The 22,134-nt window shown below is 37.8% G+C and overlaps 2 protein-coding genes across 4 annotated transcripts in view; one reads left to right on the top strand and one right to left on the bottom strand.

Annotated features, from left to right (window-relative positions):
• The window catches only part of ATP6V1A (ATPase H+ transporting V1 subunit A), a 62,925-nt gene extending 48,586 nt beyond the window's left edge, over positions 1-14,339 (bottom strand). The window contains exon 1 of one of the 2 annotated variants that reach the window (XM_007985775.3): positions 14,255-14,339. The gene's annotated coding sequence lies outside the window, so the exon portion shown is untranslated. Of the gene's footprint in view, positions 1-13,571; positions 13,672-14,254 lie in introns of those variants that run through there. The other variant, XM_007985774.3, reaches the window with a different exon arrangement.
• Positions 14,340-14,403: 64 nt separating this feature from the next.
• Positions 14,404-22,134, top strand: part of NAA50 (N-alpha-acetyltransferase 50, NatE catalytic subunit) — a 28,818-nt gene continuing 21,087 nt past the window's right edge. The window contains exon 1 of one of the 2 annotated variants that reach the window (XM_007985772.3): positions 14,404-14,735. In XM_007985772.3, coding sequence (XP_007983963.1) covers positions 14,728-14,735 — 8 coding nt within the window. In that variant the 5' untranslated portion in view covers positions 14,404-14,727. The remainder of the gene's footprint in view (positions 14,736-22,134) is intronic. The other variant, XM_007985773.3, reaches the window with a different exon arrangement.

Here is a 22,134-nt window from a genome sequence, read left to right as displayed (position 1 = left end):
CTGTTGTACTAAAACTGCTATTACACTTATATTATAAAATGATGCTGTCCAGGTACGGTGGCTCACACCTGTATTCTCAGCTACTTGGGAGGCTGAAGCGGGAGGATCGCGCTTGAGCCCAGCAGTTCAAGACCAGCTTGGACAACATAGTGAGACTCTGTCTCAAAAAAAAAAAGAAAAGAAAAGAAAAGAAAAGATGATGTCTACATTTAAATGAATCCATCCTGTCATTTATTTAATGGCTGGAATAAAAGAGGACAAAGATTCATAAACTGTGCTCAGGTATATTAACCCAATGTTTACAAGAGAGTGTCATATAAATAGGTTCACATTTAATTCAGGAATTCATAAAATCTCTGCAATAAAAATATATCCTAAAGCACAAAGGATAAAAGAGGAAAAGAATACTGCCTAAGATAGGTGAAAAAACACCTCACAATGTGGATTTAAATAATGATTACAGTCAGAAGTCCAGCCATTCTCAATTCAGAGGACAAGAAATCTGTGTTTCTAACAGTTTACCTAGTATACTACGATTAACAACAAGGGTTTATTTAACTAAATTAGTTGTGGGGAGAGGAGAGGTTTTAAATAGTATGGTTTACTAAGAAATTAACTGCCTGCTCCCTGGTATGTGCTCAAGGTCTTTAATATTGCTCCTTAGTAGTACTTACTATTCTTGTGATTAAAAAATGTGAAAGAAGCTGTTCAATGTCTGTCTTCACTCCCAGACTGTAAATGCTAGAAAAACAGGGACCACCTCTGCTTTGTTTATTGAGCACCCCAATTATCCAGTAAAGTACCTTGGCACATAGTAGGCAATTACTAAATGTTGCTCAGTGACAGTACCAGCAAGGGTGTGAGGGGAAATAGAAACTCTCATCGTTGAGTGAAAACTGATAAAACCCTTTCAAAGTACGCTGAATACACATTTTGGCCTAATGCTTGATGGCCAAGATTTTTTAAATATTCACTTGAGGTCAAAGCTGAATCCAAATATTACCATCACAGAATGACCTTCTAAGATCAAAAATTATTGTCAAATAGTCTTAAATATTAAGAAAACAATAAATTTGATTCAATTTATTAACTTTAAGTTATAATTTTATTAATAATTTTAATGGTCATTTTGTTCAATCTTGTGAACAGTAGAACACATATAATTCTATAATGAATAGATAAAATTTAATCTCTATTAATCTGCCTGTTATTATTATTTAAAATTTTATAAAATTTATTAGCTCAAAAAGGCTCTACTCCAACACATATATGGACAACTGGCTTTTGACAAAAGTGCAAAGGCAATTCAGTGGAGAAAGCATATTGTCTTTTCAACAAGTGGTGGTAAAACCAATGTATACATAAATGAAAAAACAAACCAACCAATCCATAACTATATACAAAAATCTAAAAATGGATGGTAGACCTAAATGTAAAACTTAAACTATAAAACTTCCTTTGTGACCTTGGATTTGACATAACACTAAAAGCACCATCCACAAAAGAATAAAATGGTAAACTGTACTTCATGAAAATTTAAAATCTCTGCTCATCAAAAAACATTGTTAGAACAAAAAGACAAGGTAAAGACTGGGAGAAAATATTTACAGACATAATCCTGACAAAGAACTTATATCCAGAATCCACAAATATCAAAACTCAATAATAGGAAAACTCAATTAAAATAGGCAAAAGATTTGAACATTCACTTAACCAAAGAAGATAGATGGCAAAGTACATGAAAAGATGCTCAAGCTCTTAGTCACTAGGAAAATGCAAGTTAAAACCACAATGAAATGCCATTCCACAGCTATCAGAATGGCTAAAAGTTTAAAAGACTGACAAAGGAAGTGTTGGTAAGGATGTAGAACAACTAACACTCTCACATATTGCTAGGAGAACTGTAAAATGGTACAACCAGTTTGGAAAACATTTTGGCAGTTTCTTAGAAAGTTAAACTTACACGTACCATATGGTTCAGCCATTCTACTCCTTGCTATTTCCCCATGACAAAGCTTATGTCCAAAGACTTATATGAATGTTCATAGGAGCTTTATTCATAATGGCCAAAAAGTGGAAAGACAACACAAATCAATGGGTGAATGCATAAAGAAACTATGGTATATCCATAAAATGGAATAATAGTCAGCAAGGAAAAAATGAATTATCAATACATGTAATGCAAATTAACCTATAATGATAGAAAACAGATCAGTGGATGGCTAAGGATGGGAGGTAAGGAGGTATGGAAGGACAGGATTAAAAAAAGGCACAGGGAAACTTCTTTTGGGTGTGATGGATATGTTCACTATATTGATTATAGTGTTGGCTTCATGTGTATATACATATATTAAAACTTATCCAACTGTATACTTTATGTGCAGATGTCAATTATATCTCAATAAAATTATTTTTAAAAAAGCACAAGTTATTGCCAGCATGACTACTATAAAGGCATGCTTCCACAGAACACATACTCACTTTTGCTTTTATTTGTTGACTAATAGAATATTTCTTTTTTCTTTTTTTGAGACAGAATCTCACTCTATCCCCAGGCTGGAGTGCAGTGGGTATGATCTCAGCTCACTGCAACCTCCATCTCCCGGGTTCAAGTGATTCTCCTCCCTCAGCCTCCTGAGTAGCTGGGACTACAGGCACACACCACCATGCCCAGCTAATTTTTGTATACTTAGTAAAGACGGGGTTTCACCATGTTGGCTAGGATGGTCTCAATCTCTTGACTTTGTGATCCGCCCACCTTGGCCTCCCAAAGTGCTGGGATTACAGGCGTGAGCCACTGGGCCCAGTCGACTAATAGAGTATTTCTAAAGGACTATTTGGCCAATGCAAATTTGTTAAGATAATTTTAACCCTAGAAACAGCATAGGGGGAACAGATGAAAACTTAACCAAAACAGTTTTTTGTCTGTCTATTTAGAATGAATATATGTGGCTCTGGATAAGGTTGTGTGGGCACCCTCTGGTCCTGCTAAGTTTAGCTAATTCTGGGAATTTCCAGTCACTTAATAGCTCAGGAGTATAGAAGTCAGATATGCTTCTTAAGTACTTTATGCATCTATATTTTCAGAACGGGGCTAATGGCCTATCAGCTTATAATATCTTGAATGAGAATTTAGGAAAATACTAACTCCATCTTGAATACACTTTCGTGCCATGAGGCATAGAAGGGTTTGTTGTCCAAGACTCAGATTAACCTCTAATAATTTGGACATCAAAGTTGATATGGCTCAATGGCTCACTTGTAGGGCGGAGGTATAGGGAAAGTTATTTTCTGTTGCTTTATACTACTGTGAGGTAGAATTTGCTCACAATAAAGAACTTTTTCTGACAGCCTGTTTCTCTATTTACAGCTACTTTCCAAGCTGTCCCTATCCCCAGTAGAGTATCTGAGGGAGAATGAGGTCATATTTAAAACACAAACACACACACACACACACACACACACACGCACCCCATTGTACAATAAGCAGGTACTATAGCGGCACATTCAGGCACTGCAGGTATACTAGGTTGGGACCTGAGAAGATTCTGTATTTTAAGTGTCTGTTTTGGATCACATTGAAGAGTTTGGTGTCAGTCAACCTGCTTCTTAGATTTGCAATAAGAGATATTTTTTCCTTTCTTGAACAAGTGAAATATTGGGCACTGGACCCAAGTGTGTTATACTCAAAATAATTTGTGGATTTTATAACTCATCTAAATAAAGCTCCTCACTACCTAATTTTGCATTACCTAAGACTAGGACTCTCAGATTATCAAAAACTCACTTTCCACAAGAAAGGACACAGTTATTCCTATATTTAGCTAACTATCACACTCTTAAATGTTCAAATGCAATCTGATTCACTATTTAACTATTTGAACACTCTTACATAATTGCCTTGGTACATAAAATCAGCAACTTTCACAATTATTAACAATTACAGCATTTTACTCTTTCAACAGTATCTATTCAAACTTCGATTGATAGAATTTCAGTGTATAAATAACATTAAGGAGGATTTCAAGTTATATCTAAAATATTTACTATTATTTGAAAGTAGTAAGTCCAAAGGTCACACCTTTTTCTCATACTGACATTGTTATGTTAATTCCATATGACAGTAACTTAAGCTATTACATGATGGTTGATCACACACAATTCAGGGATGCTAGAAATGTTAAAAACACACCTTCCAAAGACTCTAGCTAAATGGCAGGTTTTGGCAAATTACTAAGGACAAAGGTGAACTTCTGAACATCCCTAAATTGGAAAGCAATTTGGCAGTGCCCACCAAAATTCAAATTGTACTTACCTTTGACATGGCTAGTCCATTTCTAGGAATTTATTGTAGGTGTACAAAATGTTCTATTAACAAAATATTAACTATAGTACTGTTTCTTAAGCAAAAGATTGGAATATTCATTAATATGAAGGCTGGTTAAATACCTTGTAATATTATGACAGGCTACATGTTTAGTGGTATTACGGCAGCAATCCCTGGAAAGTGACTCCCTGCGCTCTAATCCTGAGCCCTACCACTTATGAGCCGTGTGACTGTTGGACATTTAATCATCCCGTGCCTAGTTTTCCTCATTTGTTAAATATGGAAAAATAGTGCCTATCTCATAGGTTGCTATGAGGCTTCCATGAGTTAATAAAACTAAAGTATTAAGAAAGCATCTGGATCAGGAGTAAGCGCTCAATACATGTTACATGATGATGAGGGTATATTAATACAATTGAATACTAAACTATCATTAAAAAGAAGGAGGCAGCTTTAACTGTATCAATGTAAAAAGATCTCCAACGTAATACTCTTAAGTGAAAAATGTAAGGTCCAGAATAATATGAAGAGGTGCTACCGTTTGTGGATAAACATATGGCAGAAGAAAAGAATAAGGATGAGGGGAGAGAAAATACACTTGTATGAATATATAAATCTTACCATATTTGTACATGTATTACCCATTCTACTGAATTAAAAATATTGGATGAGTCAATGAATGTTAAAACAATTGAGGCAAGAAAAACTATTATAAATTATACCTAATTGAGCAAATAATTGCACATATTTATATTATTCTAATATATATACTTTTCTGAGACAGGGTCTGGTTCTGTCACCCAGGGTCTGCAGAGGCACGATCTCAGCTCACTGCAACCTTTGCCTCCCAGGCTTAAGCAATCCTCCCACCTCAGCCTCCCGAGTAGCTGGGACTAGAAGTGTGCACCACCATGCCTGGCTAATTTTTTTAATTTTTTGTACAGACATGGTTTGGCCATGTTGCCCAGGCTGCTCTTCAATTCCTGGGCTCAAGTAATCCGCCTGCATCGCCCTCCCAAAGTGCTGGGATTACAGGTGTGAGCCACTGTATCCAGCTGGCAAATATATATATGGTTTTTATGTGCCAGTTATTATTCCAATCACTTCTCTTATATTATTCACAACATCCAATGAAGTTAAATATTCTTATTATCCTTAAAGTTGAGAAAAATGCAATGCAAAAAGACACAAGTAACCCCCACAAAGTAACACCACTAGGAAGCAGAGCCAGGATTTGACTCACATAGTCTGGTGTCCTTCATTTCTTTGCCATGTTAATACTACTCTAAAATTATTTTTATTTACATATATCCCAACTCTTGTAAAAAAGACTTTGGACAGCTTACATTAAAGCACATATATGCAATTAATAAAACTGGTAATGAAAAGGGGAAGAAATACCAACGTGAGAAAAAAATACAGCTACTTTAAGCATGCAACAAATCCAACTCTAAAGCATCCGCTATTTTCTACCGAGGCTTTGAATGACGTATTCTACTCAGATACTTTTAAAAGGACAGAAATCAAGTATTAAACAATTATAAATACTTTCTATTTTGCTTCTTTAAAGAAGTTCTTGCTTAGAGTTTTCTTAAGGCAAGTTAATCTTGTGATCCAGTTTATATGCCAAAACCCAAATAGGGACTTTTCTTATGATTCTGCCATATGATTAAGTCAGGTGACAGATCCCACACTTGTGCAATGTGCTCTATATCTCTAAGGCAGAAAGTGTGTCTAGAGCACTGACTATCCATACCAAAAATAACATGCCAATTTGTAATCCTATCTAGTAATCCCTATCATTTTGTGGTGCATTTTTCTTTCTTCTTTCTTTTTTTCTTTTTTTTTCTTTATAGACAGGGTGTCACTCTGATGCCCAGGCTGGAGTGCAGTGGAACATTCACAGTTCACTGAAACCTCGAACTCCCGGGCTCAAGTGATCCTTCCACCTCAGCCTCTTGAGTAGCTGGGACTACAGGCAGGTACGTGCCACCATGCCCAACTAATTTTTTATTTTTTATTAGTAGAGAGGGGGTCTTGCCATGTTGCCCAGGATGGTCTCCAACTCCTGGGCTCAAGTGATCTACCCATCTCAGCCTCCCAAAGTACTGAGATTACAGGCGTGAGCCATCATGCCCAGCCTGTTTCTCCTAATTACAGAAACACTTCACGTCCACTGTAAAAATAAAAACATATAATGTAAAGTGTAAGGAAGAAAGTAAATCACCTTAGTGCCCATTGTCTCCTATAATCCATTTTATACACAGATATGTACAAACATGTAGTTTTATATAAATATGTTACCATGGATACTCTCTTTCCTTTTTCTGTTTATTTCCTCTTTCCAATGGTGACAACCAGGTAAAAATATACAAAACTCATGGTGTTTTTCAACTGGTTTTATAAAAAATGAGACATCATTACAAATGTTTCTCTGTACTTTGTAATTTTTTTTTTCTTAAGATACATGACAGACAGCCTGGGCAATAAGGTGAAACTCTGTCTCTACCAAAAATACGAAAAATTAGCCAGGTGTGGTAGTGCACACCTGTAGCCCCAGCTACTCTGGAAGCTGAGGCGGGAGGATCACTTAAACCTAGGAGGAGGAAGTTGCAGTCAGCCAAGACAGCACCAGTGCACTCCAATCTGGGTGACAGAGCAAGAGCCTATCTCAGAAAAAAAAAAGAAAAGATACATGATAGAAATTCTTTCAGAATGTACTTGGAAACCCTTTCTAATCACCAGTAGATTTAACTCCTACCATTTAATCACTTCAGGACATTCCATAAAATGTCTAGGCCATAATTTATATAACAATACCTCTATTAACAGGCATTCTCTTTGTTTCCAAGTTTTTTGCTACTACTAACATTGAAACATTGAAACAGTGTTGCAACTAACACTCATGTAAACTCTTACTGGTGCTTTTATTTCTAAGGAAAAGATTACATGGAGTTAGACTGATGGGTGGAAAATACATGTATTCTCAGTATTAACACATGCTGCCTGATTGTTTACTAGAAAAAACTCTAGCACTTCACATCTCCACAAGCATTTTATGAGATAATCCTTCTCCATATATCCCTGCTAACAGTAGGTTTACCACTTAATTTTTGCTTGTCAGAGAAGTAATATTTCATTGTTAGTATATTGATTACTAGTAAGGTTACACATCCTTTTATGTTTGTTGAATGTTTGGATTTCTCTTCTGTGAACTTCTGGTGACATGTTTTTATCTGTATTTTTACTGGGTGAACTTTTTCTTAATTGGTAAGAGTTCTTACAACGGTTACATACATTTCAAGTCTTTCTTTCCCCCTGATTTTGTCTTTGGTCCTTTATTTTGTCTTTGGTCCTTTATGTACATCTGTTACATACATTTCAAGTCTTTCTTTCCCCCGATTTTGTCTTTGGTCCCTTATTTTTGCCACTAAAGAATCCTTCGTTTCTATGTAGTCTCACATATCTATCTGCACTTTGATGACTTTTAGGTTTTCTATCTTGGTTTAAAAAACTACATCTAGATTGTATGTATAAAGAAAATATAGGAGATTAATATCTTAAATATTTTATTGTTTACATTTAAGCCTCTAATCCATCTGAAATCAGTTTTTGCATATGTTGCAATGTATTGGATTATGTTTTCTTCTAGATGAGCAAGTTGTATCAGTTACATTTACAATATATATGTGCTTTTTTCACCATTGTATTGAATTATCCCTTTCAAATGTGGTTATACACTGAGATTTACTCTGCTTTTTAAAATTCTGCTGCACTTATATACTTAAGATTAAAAATATATCTACACACCTATAAAATTAAATAACTTACTCAGCTATCTGGATAAGACAAAACATTTTCACTTAAGATATCCTAGTAGTTAAGATGAAAGAATTATTTAGGTGCCTTAATTTTCCATATCAAATTAAGAAATATTTTGCAATATCTGTTGATATTACGAATTCAAATATACAGAAGGTATACTAATAAATTTTAATTTTTTCTTTAATGCATCAATCTAGAGATAGTAACTTATTCTGATGCATTTCCTTACAACTTTTTCCATATGTATATACTATTATTATTATATACATGCCCTTTTTTCCATTTTATAGGTATTTTCCAATTCAATTAGTCTTCTTTATTTTACCTTTAAATAAACATTAAAAAAATTAAGAACTAAAAACTTATAAAGTCTGGGTGCTTTTCATTGCTCAAGCACATCTGAAACTCTTCTATATCATATCATATACCACTTATTTTCCGTGAAATAAGTTTAATTATTTTTCACAAAAGAAACAAAATGTGGCATATTGCAGATAAAAATTTTTTCTAAAGGCTTATCACCAAGAGAACAGTTTCAACAGATAGCATTAAGATCCAAAACTGGAATTTTTATTGTAAGTTAGTCATAATAATATTACGAAAAATAATAGTGATTTTTAAAACCTTGATATAAGAAAGTGTTTCCTTCTAAAATTTAAATCTGAAAATACTTATGATACACCATTAATTTTTAAAAACTGCTAATCACAGTTGTAAATTTATTAACTAGAGCTAACTACAAAGAAATATACAGAAAGAGGAGTTTCAAATGTAAATAAATCATTACATAATTCTAAAGATCACTTCAATAGTTTCAGGTAAAAATAAATATGTTATTATGAAGGTACATATCCACTTCAGCTGCCTTTATATGTACATACACACACAGTGTGCACTTTATACACAAATATTTACTTTATATATAGTATATACATAATATGTATACACCAAATATAAATGAATAAACTTATAAAAATCAAAGTCGCTTTCATTTCCCCATAGGGGAAAAAGAGAATAGCAAAACTTTAATATTCTCTTCAGAAATTGTATGGAAAACATTTTTATTGCTATTTATTTACAATAAACTTATTTAGTATAAAGAATAAATTCATTCATAAATCAATAAATACATTTGTTATAACAGACAATCAACATTAAAGAAAAGTCAATAAACTCCTAATAAAATCTTTCCTTAGGACAAATGAATAATTTTTTTTCAGGATTAAAGTGATTCATAAACTCATGATAGCTATACTTAAATTACTGTTTAATTTACTGACATTTTCCATTGCAAAACTACTAATCCTTGTGAATCATGAATTTAAGAAGGGAAGAATTTTACTCTAGTTTACGTCTCCATTATGTTCCCTACATTTCTTTGTCTATTTCATATAAGGATAAAAATAAGATATAAAAACACTTAATTTTTTTAAAAACACAAAATTTTTCAGCTTATAAGCATTAACTCAAAAGTCCCTGCTCTACAATCTGTACAATTTTAACATACTTCTATAATCCATTGCAGGAATAAAAACTTCAAAATTCAAAAACTGCCTCCTTAAATTGATTCCATATATTAATGATTACAAGCTTTGGAAAATCTTTACATTGAAAATATTAAGACACTGTAGTTGCCCAAATAAGGGACTTTATCTTGATATTTTTCAGATACAATTAATAAATCTGTTTTAGAATCTTTGCTACAGTACATTTTTCTTATTCCCCCATTTTTTGGGTAATAGCTTATTTTCAAATTCTACTCCCTTCTTCACGCCCCAAACCTGCTGCTCACAGTGACATCAGTCAATTCTGTGGGCTGTTTTAAGTCTTCTTTAGAAATTAAGTATTTAAAATCAAAGTAGTTATCAGTAAAATTAATTAAAAATTTTTTTTTACAAAATATGTTCTAGGCATTATACATTCATGATCTAACTTAATAGCACCTGTGGTATAGATTTAAACATGAGAAAACTTAACCTTACTTAAGTACACTGTCCAAAGTCACATAGTTATTAAGTGGTAAGGCCAGAACTTCAACTAGGTCTCTACGACTGGGAAATCAATTCACGTAAAGTCTGAGCTACATTGCTTTACCATTTTACACACCAGTTTTTTTTTTTTTTTTGAGATGGAGCCTCACTCTGTCGCCCAGGCTGGAGTGCAGTGGCGTGATTTTGGCTCACTGCAACCTCCACCTCTCGGGTTCAAGCGATTCTCCTGCCCCAGCCTCCCAAGTAGCTGGCACTACAGGTGCGTGCCACCATGCCTGGCTAATTTTTTGTATTTTTTTAGTAGAAACAGGGTTTCAACATGTTAGCCAGGATGGTCTCGATCTCCTGACCTTGTGATCTGCCTGCCTTGGCCTCCCGAAGTGCTGGGATTACAGACATCACTTAGTTTTTAAGATATTTTCACATAGATTACCTAGGGACTATGTCACAGGAAGGTTCCTAAGTATCAACACTGAACCCCTCCCCAGCATTACTTAAAAGGACATATAACTAAAGTGGCAGAGCTGAATGAAGATCCTCTTTTAGTCTAGTGCTAGTCCACTTAGAGATCATGCAGAGCCACTTTTTCATTTAGTACAATTCATTCCTCTTCCCTTCTCTCCCATATTTTGATGAGAACCATATTTACTAGTAAACAAACATGTTGTGAAAATAAGTTGGTCTTAGCCTTAATAAAGTCATCTGAGGTTTTTATCTATTGCATTGACCATAAATTTGGAAAGTTATTACCAGTTTATATTTAAAAGCTAACATTTAGTGCACAACTTTAGGAAGAGTTATGATTTGCAAAAATTAAAGTAGTTTAATTTCTTTGTCTAATTGTCCAACATTCATTCAATAAACAATTTACTGAGTACCTATCAGGTACTTCAGTATTCTGGTGCTGAAGACACAATAGTACTATAGTTCACAGTCCTGGAAGCTTTATGATTTGCTGAGGAACAGCTCAGGAAACAGCAATTAAATACAATGCTAGAAGTACAAGTAGAAGAATAGAAAAGATGATGATGATGATGATGATGATGATGATGATGATGACGACGATGATGATTAGAAGTCTATAGGACTGAGTGGCTACCTCTGTCTATGGGGGAAGAAAGCATTCTTAGTGGTGGCAAAAATCTATAAAGGCACTGAAAACAAGAAAGGCATCAGGAAAAGAAAACCAGAAGTGCCAAGGGCCCTAAAACAAAACTAAACCCTTATGTTTTATGTAATAGTGGACTATAGCACAATGCCCTAACAAATGTTAAGATTTCTACATGTAACACTCAAAAACTGATAAGGCTAGTCTCAGAAATGTTTTCCAGGCTTCCAATCCTGTGTATGTGTGTGTGAGATCTGTGTATAATGTCAAAGTTTTTTTTCACATTTAACCTTACCAGCAATGTAGTCGCCAATTCCCACTACTAATCTACATTTCATCAGTGGTCTAAGTTATTGCTTTCGCAAGTTCTCTAAAACTGGGGGAATTGTGAAGTAAAACTGCAGACTCATCCAACCACTTTCATACTGACATTTTCCCCTCTAGTAGCCAATGCTTCTAGCTGGTTTTCCCTTTCCCATTTTGGTCTCAGCCAGACAGGACTAGTTAGGACTTCCAGACCACATGGAACCTTACTATGGAGAAAATTAATAGATAAAACTACATATATATATCTATAGCAGGCATGGTGACATAAATGTATCAATATATTAGTCTATTGCCCAGTATGCAACATAAGTGTACGAAATGTTAAAATGGTAAATCCACAAGAGATAATAGTAATTAATCTTCATTACTTGGGGAAAGCAACATCTTCGAGGATTTTTTCTATTAAGGAGCATCAAAATAAGGCAGGTTATGTATTTTGAACTTACCATAAAAATACTTTGTTAAATTGCTACTACCGTAGAATTTTAACTTTTTGTTCTCCTTAACAAAATAAGACCAGTTTATTGTACAGAATTTGGAAGACACAGAAAAACAAAAATAAATCAGTCACATCCACCACTCAAAGATGATTCCATCTTCCTCATTTTTCAGCAGTCTTCTTTAATTACCTTAGTTAGAAAACTACAAGATTTAACTGAGCATATAATTTTTCATATTAAGGTGCAATTTAAATTTTAAAAATCAAATTTGTAACATTTGTAAGACCTCCAATTGAAAAGCAGCATGGAATTTTCTGAGTTTGCCGTATAAATAAAAGAGTTTAACCACAAACTGAAAAACATTCTTCCCTAAAGCACATTGTTTGGGGTCAAAACATTGGTAATACATTACAGGAACGGGAGTACTTGGGTTGGACAACACCTGTACTTTCAATTGGACAACAATTTCTGTATTTTCACAAAATACTATTCATCAAAATCTGAAGAGGGCACCGGGAGTTTTACAAATGGGGAAAGCTAAAGAGGGATACAAATGCTACTTAACCTAAATTTACCACAAAGCCGGTCAAGGAATAGATTGGGAGTGTCAATTAAGTTATATTTTAGGGAAAAAATAACAAAAAGGGAAGGATTGAAGGCAGAAAACATGTGCAGACAGCAACATCTCGACTTGATTCTATCTTTCAGCATATGGCCAAATAAATTTGGTTTAACAGTATTTCCGACCCAATCAGTTTCTTATTTTGGTTTCAGGGAACCCTACTCACTTTTCCCTAAACCAGCCTGGGCCTCCTACACACCACGACACCACAACACCATCTTTCAACGCCTCCTCATTCAATCGAGACTGTCGCATTACTAACACCTCCCGTTTCGAAGACAGTACTCCTTCAACTGTCCTCTTCCTCAGAGAAGAAAAAGTAAAAGCCCTTCTTTTACCCTTCCAGTCCCATCCGAAGCACGTGAACATCTACGGAACCTTCCCTGCAGGTCTGTCAGATAAAACCCTTAGAATTACTGAGAAAGCACCTTCGGAGGGAAGCTTCTCAGTGACTCTGCAGTGAGGGCCGTATCAGTGACAGTCCCTCCCAAGCCTGTCTCACTGGAGACGCCTCTGCCTCCAGGGTTTTTGCTACCTCCCCGCTCCTCAGCCCCGAGCTGAGGGCAAGGACAGTGAGGACCTTGGCCAAAGAACGGGCTTTAAGGAATGGGACCTAATGTCTACTGCAGACCCTGTGAAATGGCTGAAACGATCTGCTACCCGAAGCCCCAAAGGCTCTGAGTAGGGAACCATAATGGCCGCACTCACTTCCAACCGTGGGAAAGGTGGACATCTCAAACCCCAAGGAGCGGGAACGACCACACTTGGGGGAGCGGGGGTTAAGGAGAAAGGAGCTCCTTGCCGGTGCAGGGTGACAGCGGGGAGGAAGCCTCAGGCAGAGAGGTCGCCGTTCACACTCTCCCTTCTCTCCCCTCTGCCTCCTTCCACCCCCTCTATCCCCACCACTCGCCAGTTACCGGCCGCCGCTCACCTGCTGGGGCGCGAGGTGCAGAGACCTTACCGACCGAGGACCCAGAGGCTCTGTCACCACAGGGGGAAGTCCTCAGCTGCACAGGGTTGGGAGGGGCGGGCCCAACCAGTCACGTGACGTCGAGCTCCGCCCTGCCTCCCCCATCCCGGCGCGCTACATCTCGGGGGGCTTGTATTTTTACATATCACTTGAATATTAATATTCTTGAATTAAAGAAATAAAAGATAAATTTTCACAAGGACTATGTTGTAAAGTACAATGTGGAAAATGTGGACAGCAAGGGTTAGAGCGCATTGCTAAGGAAGTGACGTTCACGCCACGATCGAGGGACAGGAAATGGCGGTGGGGTTCCGTCCCTCTGGAGTTCGCCGGTAAAATTCCAGGCTCTGAGGTTTGGGTCAATCACGTGATCTCAAAACTTGAGGCGTGCTGGAGGGCAGCCAATCTATCCGGCCGATTGTTAACCACGTTTGCTTTAAAACACCTAACTTACTTGAGCTTTACACAGATTTCTTTGCATTTGGAAGAACCAGCTTTACAAAACTCTACTAGGAGGCAAGTGCGTTTGAAGGTCACTCTGGAGACCACAAACCGGGAAGAACAGGGCCGAGAAAACCAATCTTGCGGATATGGGATAGAAGAGGGAGGGGTGGAAAAATCTGGATTTTACCGCCAGGGCTTACCGAGCCAGCCCCACAAGTAGTGTCGTAAGGGGGTGGGAAGGAGGAGCATGACGCCAGAAGGCACAGTCCAGGAGAAAGATGGACGTTCTGGAGTGGAGGGGGCAGGGTGCGCGGAGGCGAGCAGTGCGACTGCGCGCGAGGCGGCTGACGCGCCGGCGCGCGAGGGGCGGGGTGAAAGGTCACAGCGCGGCAGCGGGTCTGGCTGGCTGCAGCGGCGGGAGGGAGCTGAGAGACCCGAGTGCACGTGTGGAGTAGCGGCGGCACCAGCCCGGCGGCGGGAGACACTCCCGCCCCCACCAGACTCAAGCCCTCACTCGACTCTCGCGGCCTTCGTTGCTCGCCCAGCTCCCTGCCCAGGCTAGGAGGCCGGCTTGCGGGGTTGAGTGGCCCGAGCTGAGGGCGCGGAGACCTGAGGGCGGCGACTACGACGGCGTTGATAGCGGTGGTAACGACGGCCTCAGCAGGCGGGGAAGATGAAAGGGTGAGGAAGGGCAGCCGGGCAGGGCCCGGCCGGCGGGGTAGAAGGGCCCGGGCCCGGGCCCATGTGGAGGGGGAGAGCTGCGAAGGCGAGGAGAGATTCAGGGCGAAGACCGGCGGAGGGAGATTTCTCGCCTTCTCAGTTTCCTCGGTTCCCGGAGGGGGCGGAGGCGAGGCTTGGGCTGTTGGCGGGCTGAAGGGCCAGCGGAGGCAAGACCCGGTGGCTTCAGGGTTTCGGTTCGGAGGACGATTGTGGGTTGAGTGGAGAGAAGCGGCTGAGTGGGGCAACATGGAAAGGCTATTATGAGGCGCCCGGGGCCTCCTTCCCGGGAGCGGACCTCTGAGCCACGCTGGCCCGCCGCTCCAGGTGGAGTGGTTTGGTTGTCTTCCACCTCCAGACTCAACTCTGAAACTGCGGTGTTTGACACCTTTCAGTTTTATTCACGCTTGGGAGCTGTGCAGAACCTTCTGGAGGAAGAAGAAATTGGAATAAAGAGCACGGGGATGAGTATTAAGAGCTAGTGACTCAACTAGATTTGGGTTGGGTCACAGCGAGTGGAGGAGGGGGAGAGAGCGCGATCGCTGTAGACTTGGGGTGCCAACATGTTTAAGGAAGTATAGGGTGGATCAGTAGGTGGAGCTATTGCTTCAGTAGTTCACTATTGCCCCTGAGTGCTGATGCGGTCCTGGGTAGTTTTACCACGCTGCTCCTTTCAGGTGATTGGCAAAGTTAATGTTCGGTCTTTCATCGTTTGCCTCTTAGGTAAAATCAGGAATTATTTTGGACCGACTGTTTAAATTTTTATGAAATGTCTCCTTACCGTTAAGTTGTATAGTTTTAATATATTAATTACATAACATTTTTCCGAAGCATTGCATCAGTAAGCCGTTTTGGAACTTGTCTTTACCCTCAAAGAAATGAAGCTCATAAACGTAAAAAGCTCTCTGCGATGCCTTAGTTTGTTGTTTCTGTAAATCGATTAAGAAATCGTAACTATGTTTTAAGTTAACGAAGTCATTCCAACTATTCAACAGCCCTTCTGAGGATGAAATAAAAGTCACTTTCATCATAATCTTATACATCCCCAAACAAGGACCTAAATAATATCTCTCTGTATCGGTGTTTGAGGTTCCTGAAGAGATTCAAAGAAAGTTTAATTTGGTTTTAGGTCTGTAACATGTTTCCTTACTCTAATTTTCCTTTAAATACTGTGTATTTATTCTAATGTTGAGTTGTATGTTTTGTATTAAGTATCTTTAAAGTTTAAGAACCGTGAACTCTTCACAATACCTGCATTGTTTCACATCAAGTTCTAAAGAGTTCCAGTTGGGGAAATAAAATTGACGGGTATAGGAAGTATTTGCCCCACTGGAATCATGATCTGGGAAGTTCGGCTATTTCAGATGACAATCCAACATATTTGGAGAATGTTGTTTTTCTGCTATACTGCACTTTTTCTTCTCTTCTTCTTTTTTTTTTTTTTTTAATGAGACAGGGTCTCGCTCTGTTGCCCAGGCCGGAGTGCAGTGGCGCGACCTCGGTCCACTGCAACCTCTGCCTCCCAAGCTCAAGCAGTCCCCGCTCCTTAGCTTCCCGAGTTGTTGGGACCACAGGCGTGTGCCACCACGCCTGACTAATTTTTGAATATTTTGTAGAGACGGGGGTCTGACTGTGTTGGCCAGACTGGTCTCAAACTCCTACTCAGGTGATCCACCTATCTCTGCCTCCCAAAGTGCTGGGATTACAGGCGTGAGCCACCAAGGGTGGTATATACTGCACTTCTTGAGCATAGCTGCTGACTCTTACTCATTTTTGTACTCATTGTCAGGCACTCAATACTTGTTTGTCATGTTCTGTTAAGAAAAACGAGGCTGAAGAGTTCCCAGTGTTGAAATTGCCATGGATTTACAAAGGGGGATGCCAGGAAATTATTCTGTATGTTTCGATCCAAAATCTTCAATCTAGTTCAGACTCTATAGGGTGTGATGTTCTTTCTGATACCTAACTTGGCGATAGAAATGGAGCTGAACAGTCATATTATTCACAATCTACCTTTAATTAGTATATTCATGGAGCAATTATCTCTGTTTAAAATGGATATTTACGTGTAACCTGATGAAGGCAGATCCCTAGAACTGGGTAACTGGCCGAATTTAGAGGAAACTTAAAATTATTGAATCTGTACCTTTATGCCAGTAACTATCTATGCCTGTGAAGTTCTTAATACTTCTTATGATTGGGAGCTTAGAATTTTATTCTTTACTGTAAACCTTTAAGATGATTTCACAGGAATAATCCCTTTAACTTAACAAATGAACTCTCAGGTGAGATGAAACGTTTTAGTTTTTTTTACTTCTAAGTCTGTATTTAAGACACTCAACAAATGAGTTGTGTGAACCTTGTGTTTGGATACCGAACCTACAACAGTATAGGTTTAAAGTAAGTTAAGCGCCTTCAGTTCCAAAACTTGTACCACCGTGCACAGTGTGGTCAGTTTTATAGTCCTGACTCTTAATGTGGAATGACCTGTAAAAATGAAACAGTGGTCCTGATTGTGTGGCTTTTGTATGGAATTTTATTTGCTAAGTGTTCTGTTGTATATTGAGCTAAGTAAACAGTAAATTGAAATATCTAAAATTGGAAACTGCAGAAGTCCCAACACAAAACCAGTTAAATATTTAAAATTGTACACTGTTGCCTATATTGCCTATCATATTGAAACTTAAAATGTACCTGGTTTTTCTTCATATGTTTACTATGAGTATTTTTATTAGTAGTAGCAGTAGGACTTTCCTTTGTATTGGCATGTCTTTCCTCCATAGAAGATAAATTTCTGGTTATGAACTACTGAATGTAATTTATATGCACATCTAGAAGTTTGAGATATACTGGGAGATGTTACTTCCTTTTGAGGTTGGCTGTTTTTGTGAACCAGGGACGTTGTAGTTTGAATTTGTGGGTGGCATTTTTATCTCCTCTTTTCTAGAGAAGGGGATTTCAAGCAAGAAGGTATGCCACAGATAACCATGAGTGAGGTGGCAATCTAATTAGGCAGTGTAATGGAAAGTATAATAAAACCAAATCATTTAGCCTTCAATTGTAGTAAAGAGATGCAAATTAGTCCTAATAAAAAATGTCTTTAACGAAATATGAGTACGTGACTAAGATGGGAAAGTAGGTAGCAGTAATATAAATATGGAACAGTACAGATTGCTAATTGGAATAGTAAAGGGAGCCATTTTACCAAATAAAATAAAATTAAAATGTAGGATTCTGCAGTCAGAAACAAAACTTTAAGAACTCAGAACAGTGGTTACCTCTGACAGCATATGGACTGGGAAGAGGCAGAAGGAATATTTCTAGCATCTCAGCATAGTGAGACCTCGTCTCTACAAACAATAAATCAGGCAGGAGAATCGCCTGAACCTGGGAGGTGGAGGTTGTAGTGAGCTAAGATCATGCCACTGCATTCCTGCCTGGGCAACAGAACAAGACTCTGTCTTAAAAAAAAAAAAAAATTCAGCCAGGCATGGTGTTGCAAGTCTGTAGTTCCAGCTACTTGGGAGGCTGAGGCAGGAGGATCACTTGAGCCCAGGAGTTCAAGGCTGCAGAGAGCCATGATCTTGTCACGACATTTCAGCCTGGGCAACAGAGCGAAACCTAGTCTTGGAAAAAAAAAACGAAAAACTTTTTTTAAAGGTTGTATTGCTGTTTTGTTTTTCAGCAAAACCAAAAGCTAGTCAGGCTGATGTAGCATTTGACACCTTTTGTAAACCTACAGTTTATACTCGTTCCTTCTGTGAAAGAAATAATTTGTGGTTTGTTGATTGAGATAGTGAATTTTAACAAATACTTTGTAATGTGCCCTTGTTGTGTTGAGATGAATTCATATAAAATATAATCTGCTTACACCGTAAGTTTTTTTTAATCAATGTACTGTCATCTCCAATAAAAGAAAAATAAAAGGGAAGTAAATCATAATAAAGTTTATTTCAGTATTTAATGATGTGGCACAACTATACCATAGTTGTATAGTTAAAGCGTCAGATCAAGTGTTTGCATCTATCTGTAAATAGAATCATCGTGTAATTTAGCAGTATAACTGCTGCCTATACAGTTGTGTGCATTGTTGACTCATGTGTTGCCATTAGTGGTGTGATTTCTTCCTGAAATTGCCTACAACTCTTAGTAAAGCTCTAAACAAAGAATAATCAATACTTTCTGGGTTGGAAAAGATTTTTTAAAGTCACTTAGTCCAAGCACTTATCTTATTGAATCAAGATATATTCCCTGTTTATCATAATTTCAAAGATCCTGACTTCTGTTATGTGAATATTACTGCACATATCAGTAGAGTGGGAACTATTATTGGCCTAAATTATATATTTCCTGTTACTGCAATTTATGGTCAAATTAATTTTACATTGTTGGACATTATCTGTATTGTCCATTAAAATCTCTTTCTAAATCTTATAAAGCTCTGCCCAGACCAAACTAGTATCTGTGTTAAATTTTACTTCGCCACATCCTCCATTTTGGCCTGTGGAAATCTTTTTGACTCCTGATTTTTTCTTCCAGGTACTCCCTATGGCTTTCAGCCCTGTGACGTCTGAAGAGATACTCTTTCTCAATTATTCAAATGATTGGCCTTCATTTTTTTTTAAACGAAGCCTGCAGTAACCAGTAGAATACCAGTAGTAACCCAGTAGAAACATTCTTCCCATCGTGAACATGAGAGTTATATTTAAGTCTGTTCAGTGCCTAACTTAATGGCAAAATGTTATTGTTCTGTCTACTATAGTCGTGACTAGCTACAATTGGCAATTGAACAGTTAAAATGTACCTTGTGGTCTGTGGCACAGTTGCCATTTCCTGGATAAGATGGCTGTAGTCTGTGTGTTGACCTGGAGCAGGAATACTGGGCAGCTGATTTGTTTCACTGTTTTCCAACATGTAGTAATGTTCATGTTTTGAAGCCAAATTGTGTGTATTTCTTTGATTATCCTTCATTCAAGTATAGTCATCCACATCATTTTCTGAAAACATCTAATGCTGTATGTGGACAGGTTCAGTTCAGACTCTCAGACACGGAAGAAAGGATTAGAGAAGTAACTGTTAATGTTATGTAAAAGAAGGAGATACAGTGTCTCAGTTTGATAACATCTGTGAAGTTCAAAGTGATAAAGTTTCTCTGTTACCATCACTAGTCCTTATGATGGAGTCATTGAAAACTCTAGTATAGTCTAGATGATATTGCCTATGTGGGGAAGCCATTAGTAGAAATAGAAACAGAAGCTTTGAAGGGTACTGTTAATCTGTTTTACCAAATTGATATTTTTCACCTTTTGTCATTGAGTCTCAAAAACGACCTTTAAAAAACAAAAAAAATATGCCTTATATGACAGAACTAAATTTTAAATTTTATAGTGTGAAAGCTGATTCTCAGCTGGGTACTGTGGCTCACACTCGTAATCCCAACACTTCGGGAGGTCAAAGCAGGAGAATCACTTGGGCCCAGGAGTTCAAGACCAGCTTGGCTATAACATAGTGAGACCTCATCTCTACAAAAAAATAATAATTAGCTGGGTATGGCGGTGTGTGTTTATAGTCCCAGCTACTTGGGAAGTCAAGATGGGAGAATCACTTGAGCTCAGGAGGTTGAGGCTGCGCTGCAGTGAGGCATGATAATGCCACTGCACTCCAGCCTGGGTGACAGAGGAAGACCTTGTCTCAAAAAGGAAAGAAAACTCACAGTTAGTTATTGGTCAGTTTTTAAGTATGTTTGAAATAACTTAGATACGTGGATCTACTGCAGATTTTGTGAAATGTAAATACAGATCAAATATTTCTAAGGAAAATGAGTAGCTGAATTGGGCCATGCTGTGAGTGTAGTAAACTGGATTTAAAGACTTGGAATAAAAAAATTTTTTAAGGTAAAATAAGTTTTATTTTGATTATAGGTTGAAATGATTTCTCCCCATTGTAAATGTGGATACTAAACTTGAATGAAAAAAAAATTTAAGGTAAAATAAGTTTTATTTTGACTACATGTTGAAATTATTTCTCCCCCTTGTAAATGTGAATACTAAACTTTTTTTGTTATATCAAGGAAGTCGTCCCAAGATATTAAACATTTTTAAATTTTGTATGTCATTTGTATATCTGTTGGACAGTCCTGTGTTAAACCCATAAAAAGCCAAAGTTGTATAAAACATGAACTTTTCCTTTAGCATCTACTTCCCAGATGATAGATATTTCTAAATGTTTCAACTTGTGGGCCAACAGATAGTTTATGGCTGTTTATACCTCTGTGGTGAAGGATTTTGAGGCATTCTGGTTTTTGGTTAAAGTGTTGCCGTTTAGTCACTTGGTCTGCTGTTGAAAGGGTAGGGAAGAGATAATTGGAAGTATTCATCTTTCTTGAGCTAGGGCAAGCTATATTCTGCCTCTGTCAGAAACTGTTCTTAAGAGAAAATCTTGTTCTCCAATTCGAGGCTTCTTACCTCAGTCCCCTATAGTGCTGTGGGGAATGCTTGTTCATAAAACTACCTGACACACATCCTTATTACTTCTTTTGGATAATTTCCTAAGAATTAATTTTTTGGATCAAAAGGTACTGACTTTTTTAAAGCTCTGATGTTTGTTGCCGGTTGACCTCCAAAAAGATAGTAGCAATTTATTCTGTCAGCAATGTATGAGAATGTCCTTCTCTTTCCAAGGGCTAATGAAGGGGAAGGGCACTTGGAAAAACCTCAAGAAAACATACTGTGGCTGACATTTCAGCCAAGAATGGTATAAATTTTCTTTGGGATGCGTTCATATTGAACACATTTTTAAATGATAGAAATAACTAATAGCTTCCTTACAGGTTGTCTTTGAGTAAATATTCACATTTTGCTTTAACTCTAGTTTTACTTTGCTAATTAGGTGATAAATGGCATTTCCTTTTTTAAAGATTTGATGATTACTTGGTGAAGTTTGGACATATACCATTTTTACTGGTCATTTTGTGACGTAGGTTGTTTATAACTTACCCAGTTATTAATTGAGATGATGATTGCCTTAACTTCAAATTACAAAACAAAGATGATGTTCTTTAGAGAGTGGGGGTGAGACATTAGGGCCCAAGTCATTTGAAATAAATATTTTTGGCCGGGCACAGTGGCTCACGCCTGTAATCCCAGCATTTTAGGAGGCCGAGACGGGCAGATCATGAGGTCAGGAGTTCAAAACCATCCTGGCTAACACGGTGAAACCATGTCTCTACTGAAAATACAAAAAAATTAGCCGGGCGTAGTGGTGGGCGCCTGTAGTCCCAGCTACTCGGGAGGCCGAGACAGGAGAATGGTGTGAACCCAGGAGGCGTAGCTTGCAGTGAGCTGAGATCATGCCACTGCACTCC

This window comes from Chlorocebus sabaeus, chromosome 22 (genome assembly GCF_047675955.1).
Source record: "Chlorocebus sabaeus isolate Y175 chromosome 22, mChlSab1.0.hap1, whole genome shotgun sequence".
Lineage (NCBI taxonomy): Eukaryota > Metazoa > Chordata > Mammalia > Primates > Cercopithecidae > Chlorocebus > Chlorocebus sabaeus.
This window is presented reverse-complemented; position numbering and strand designations above follow the sequence as displayed.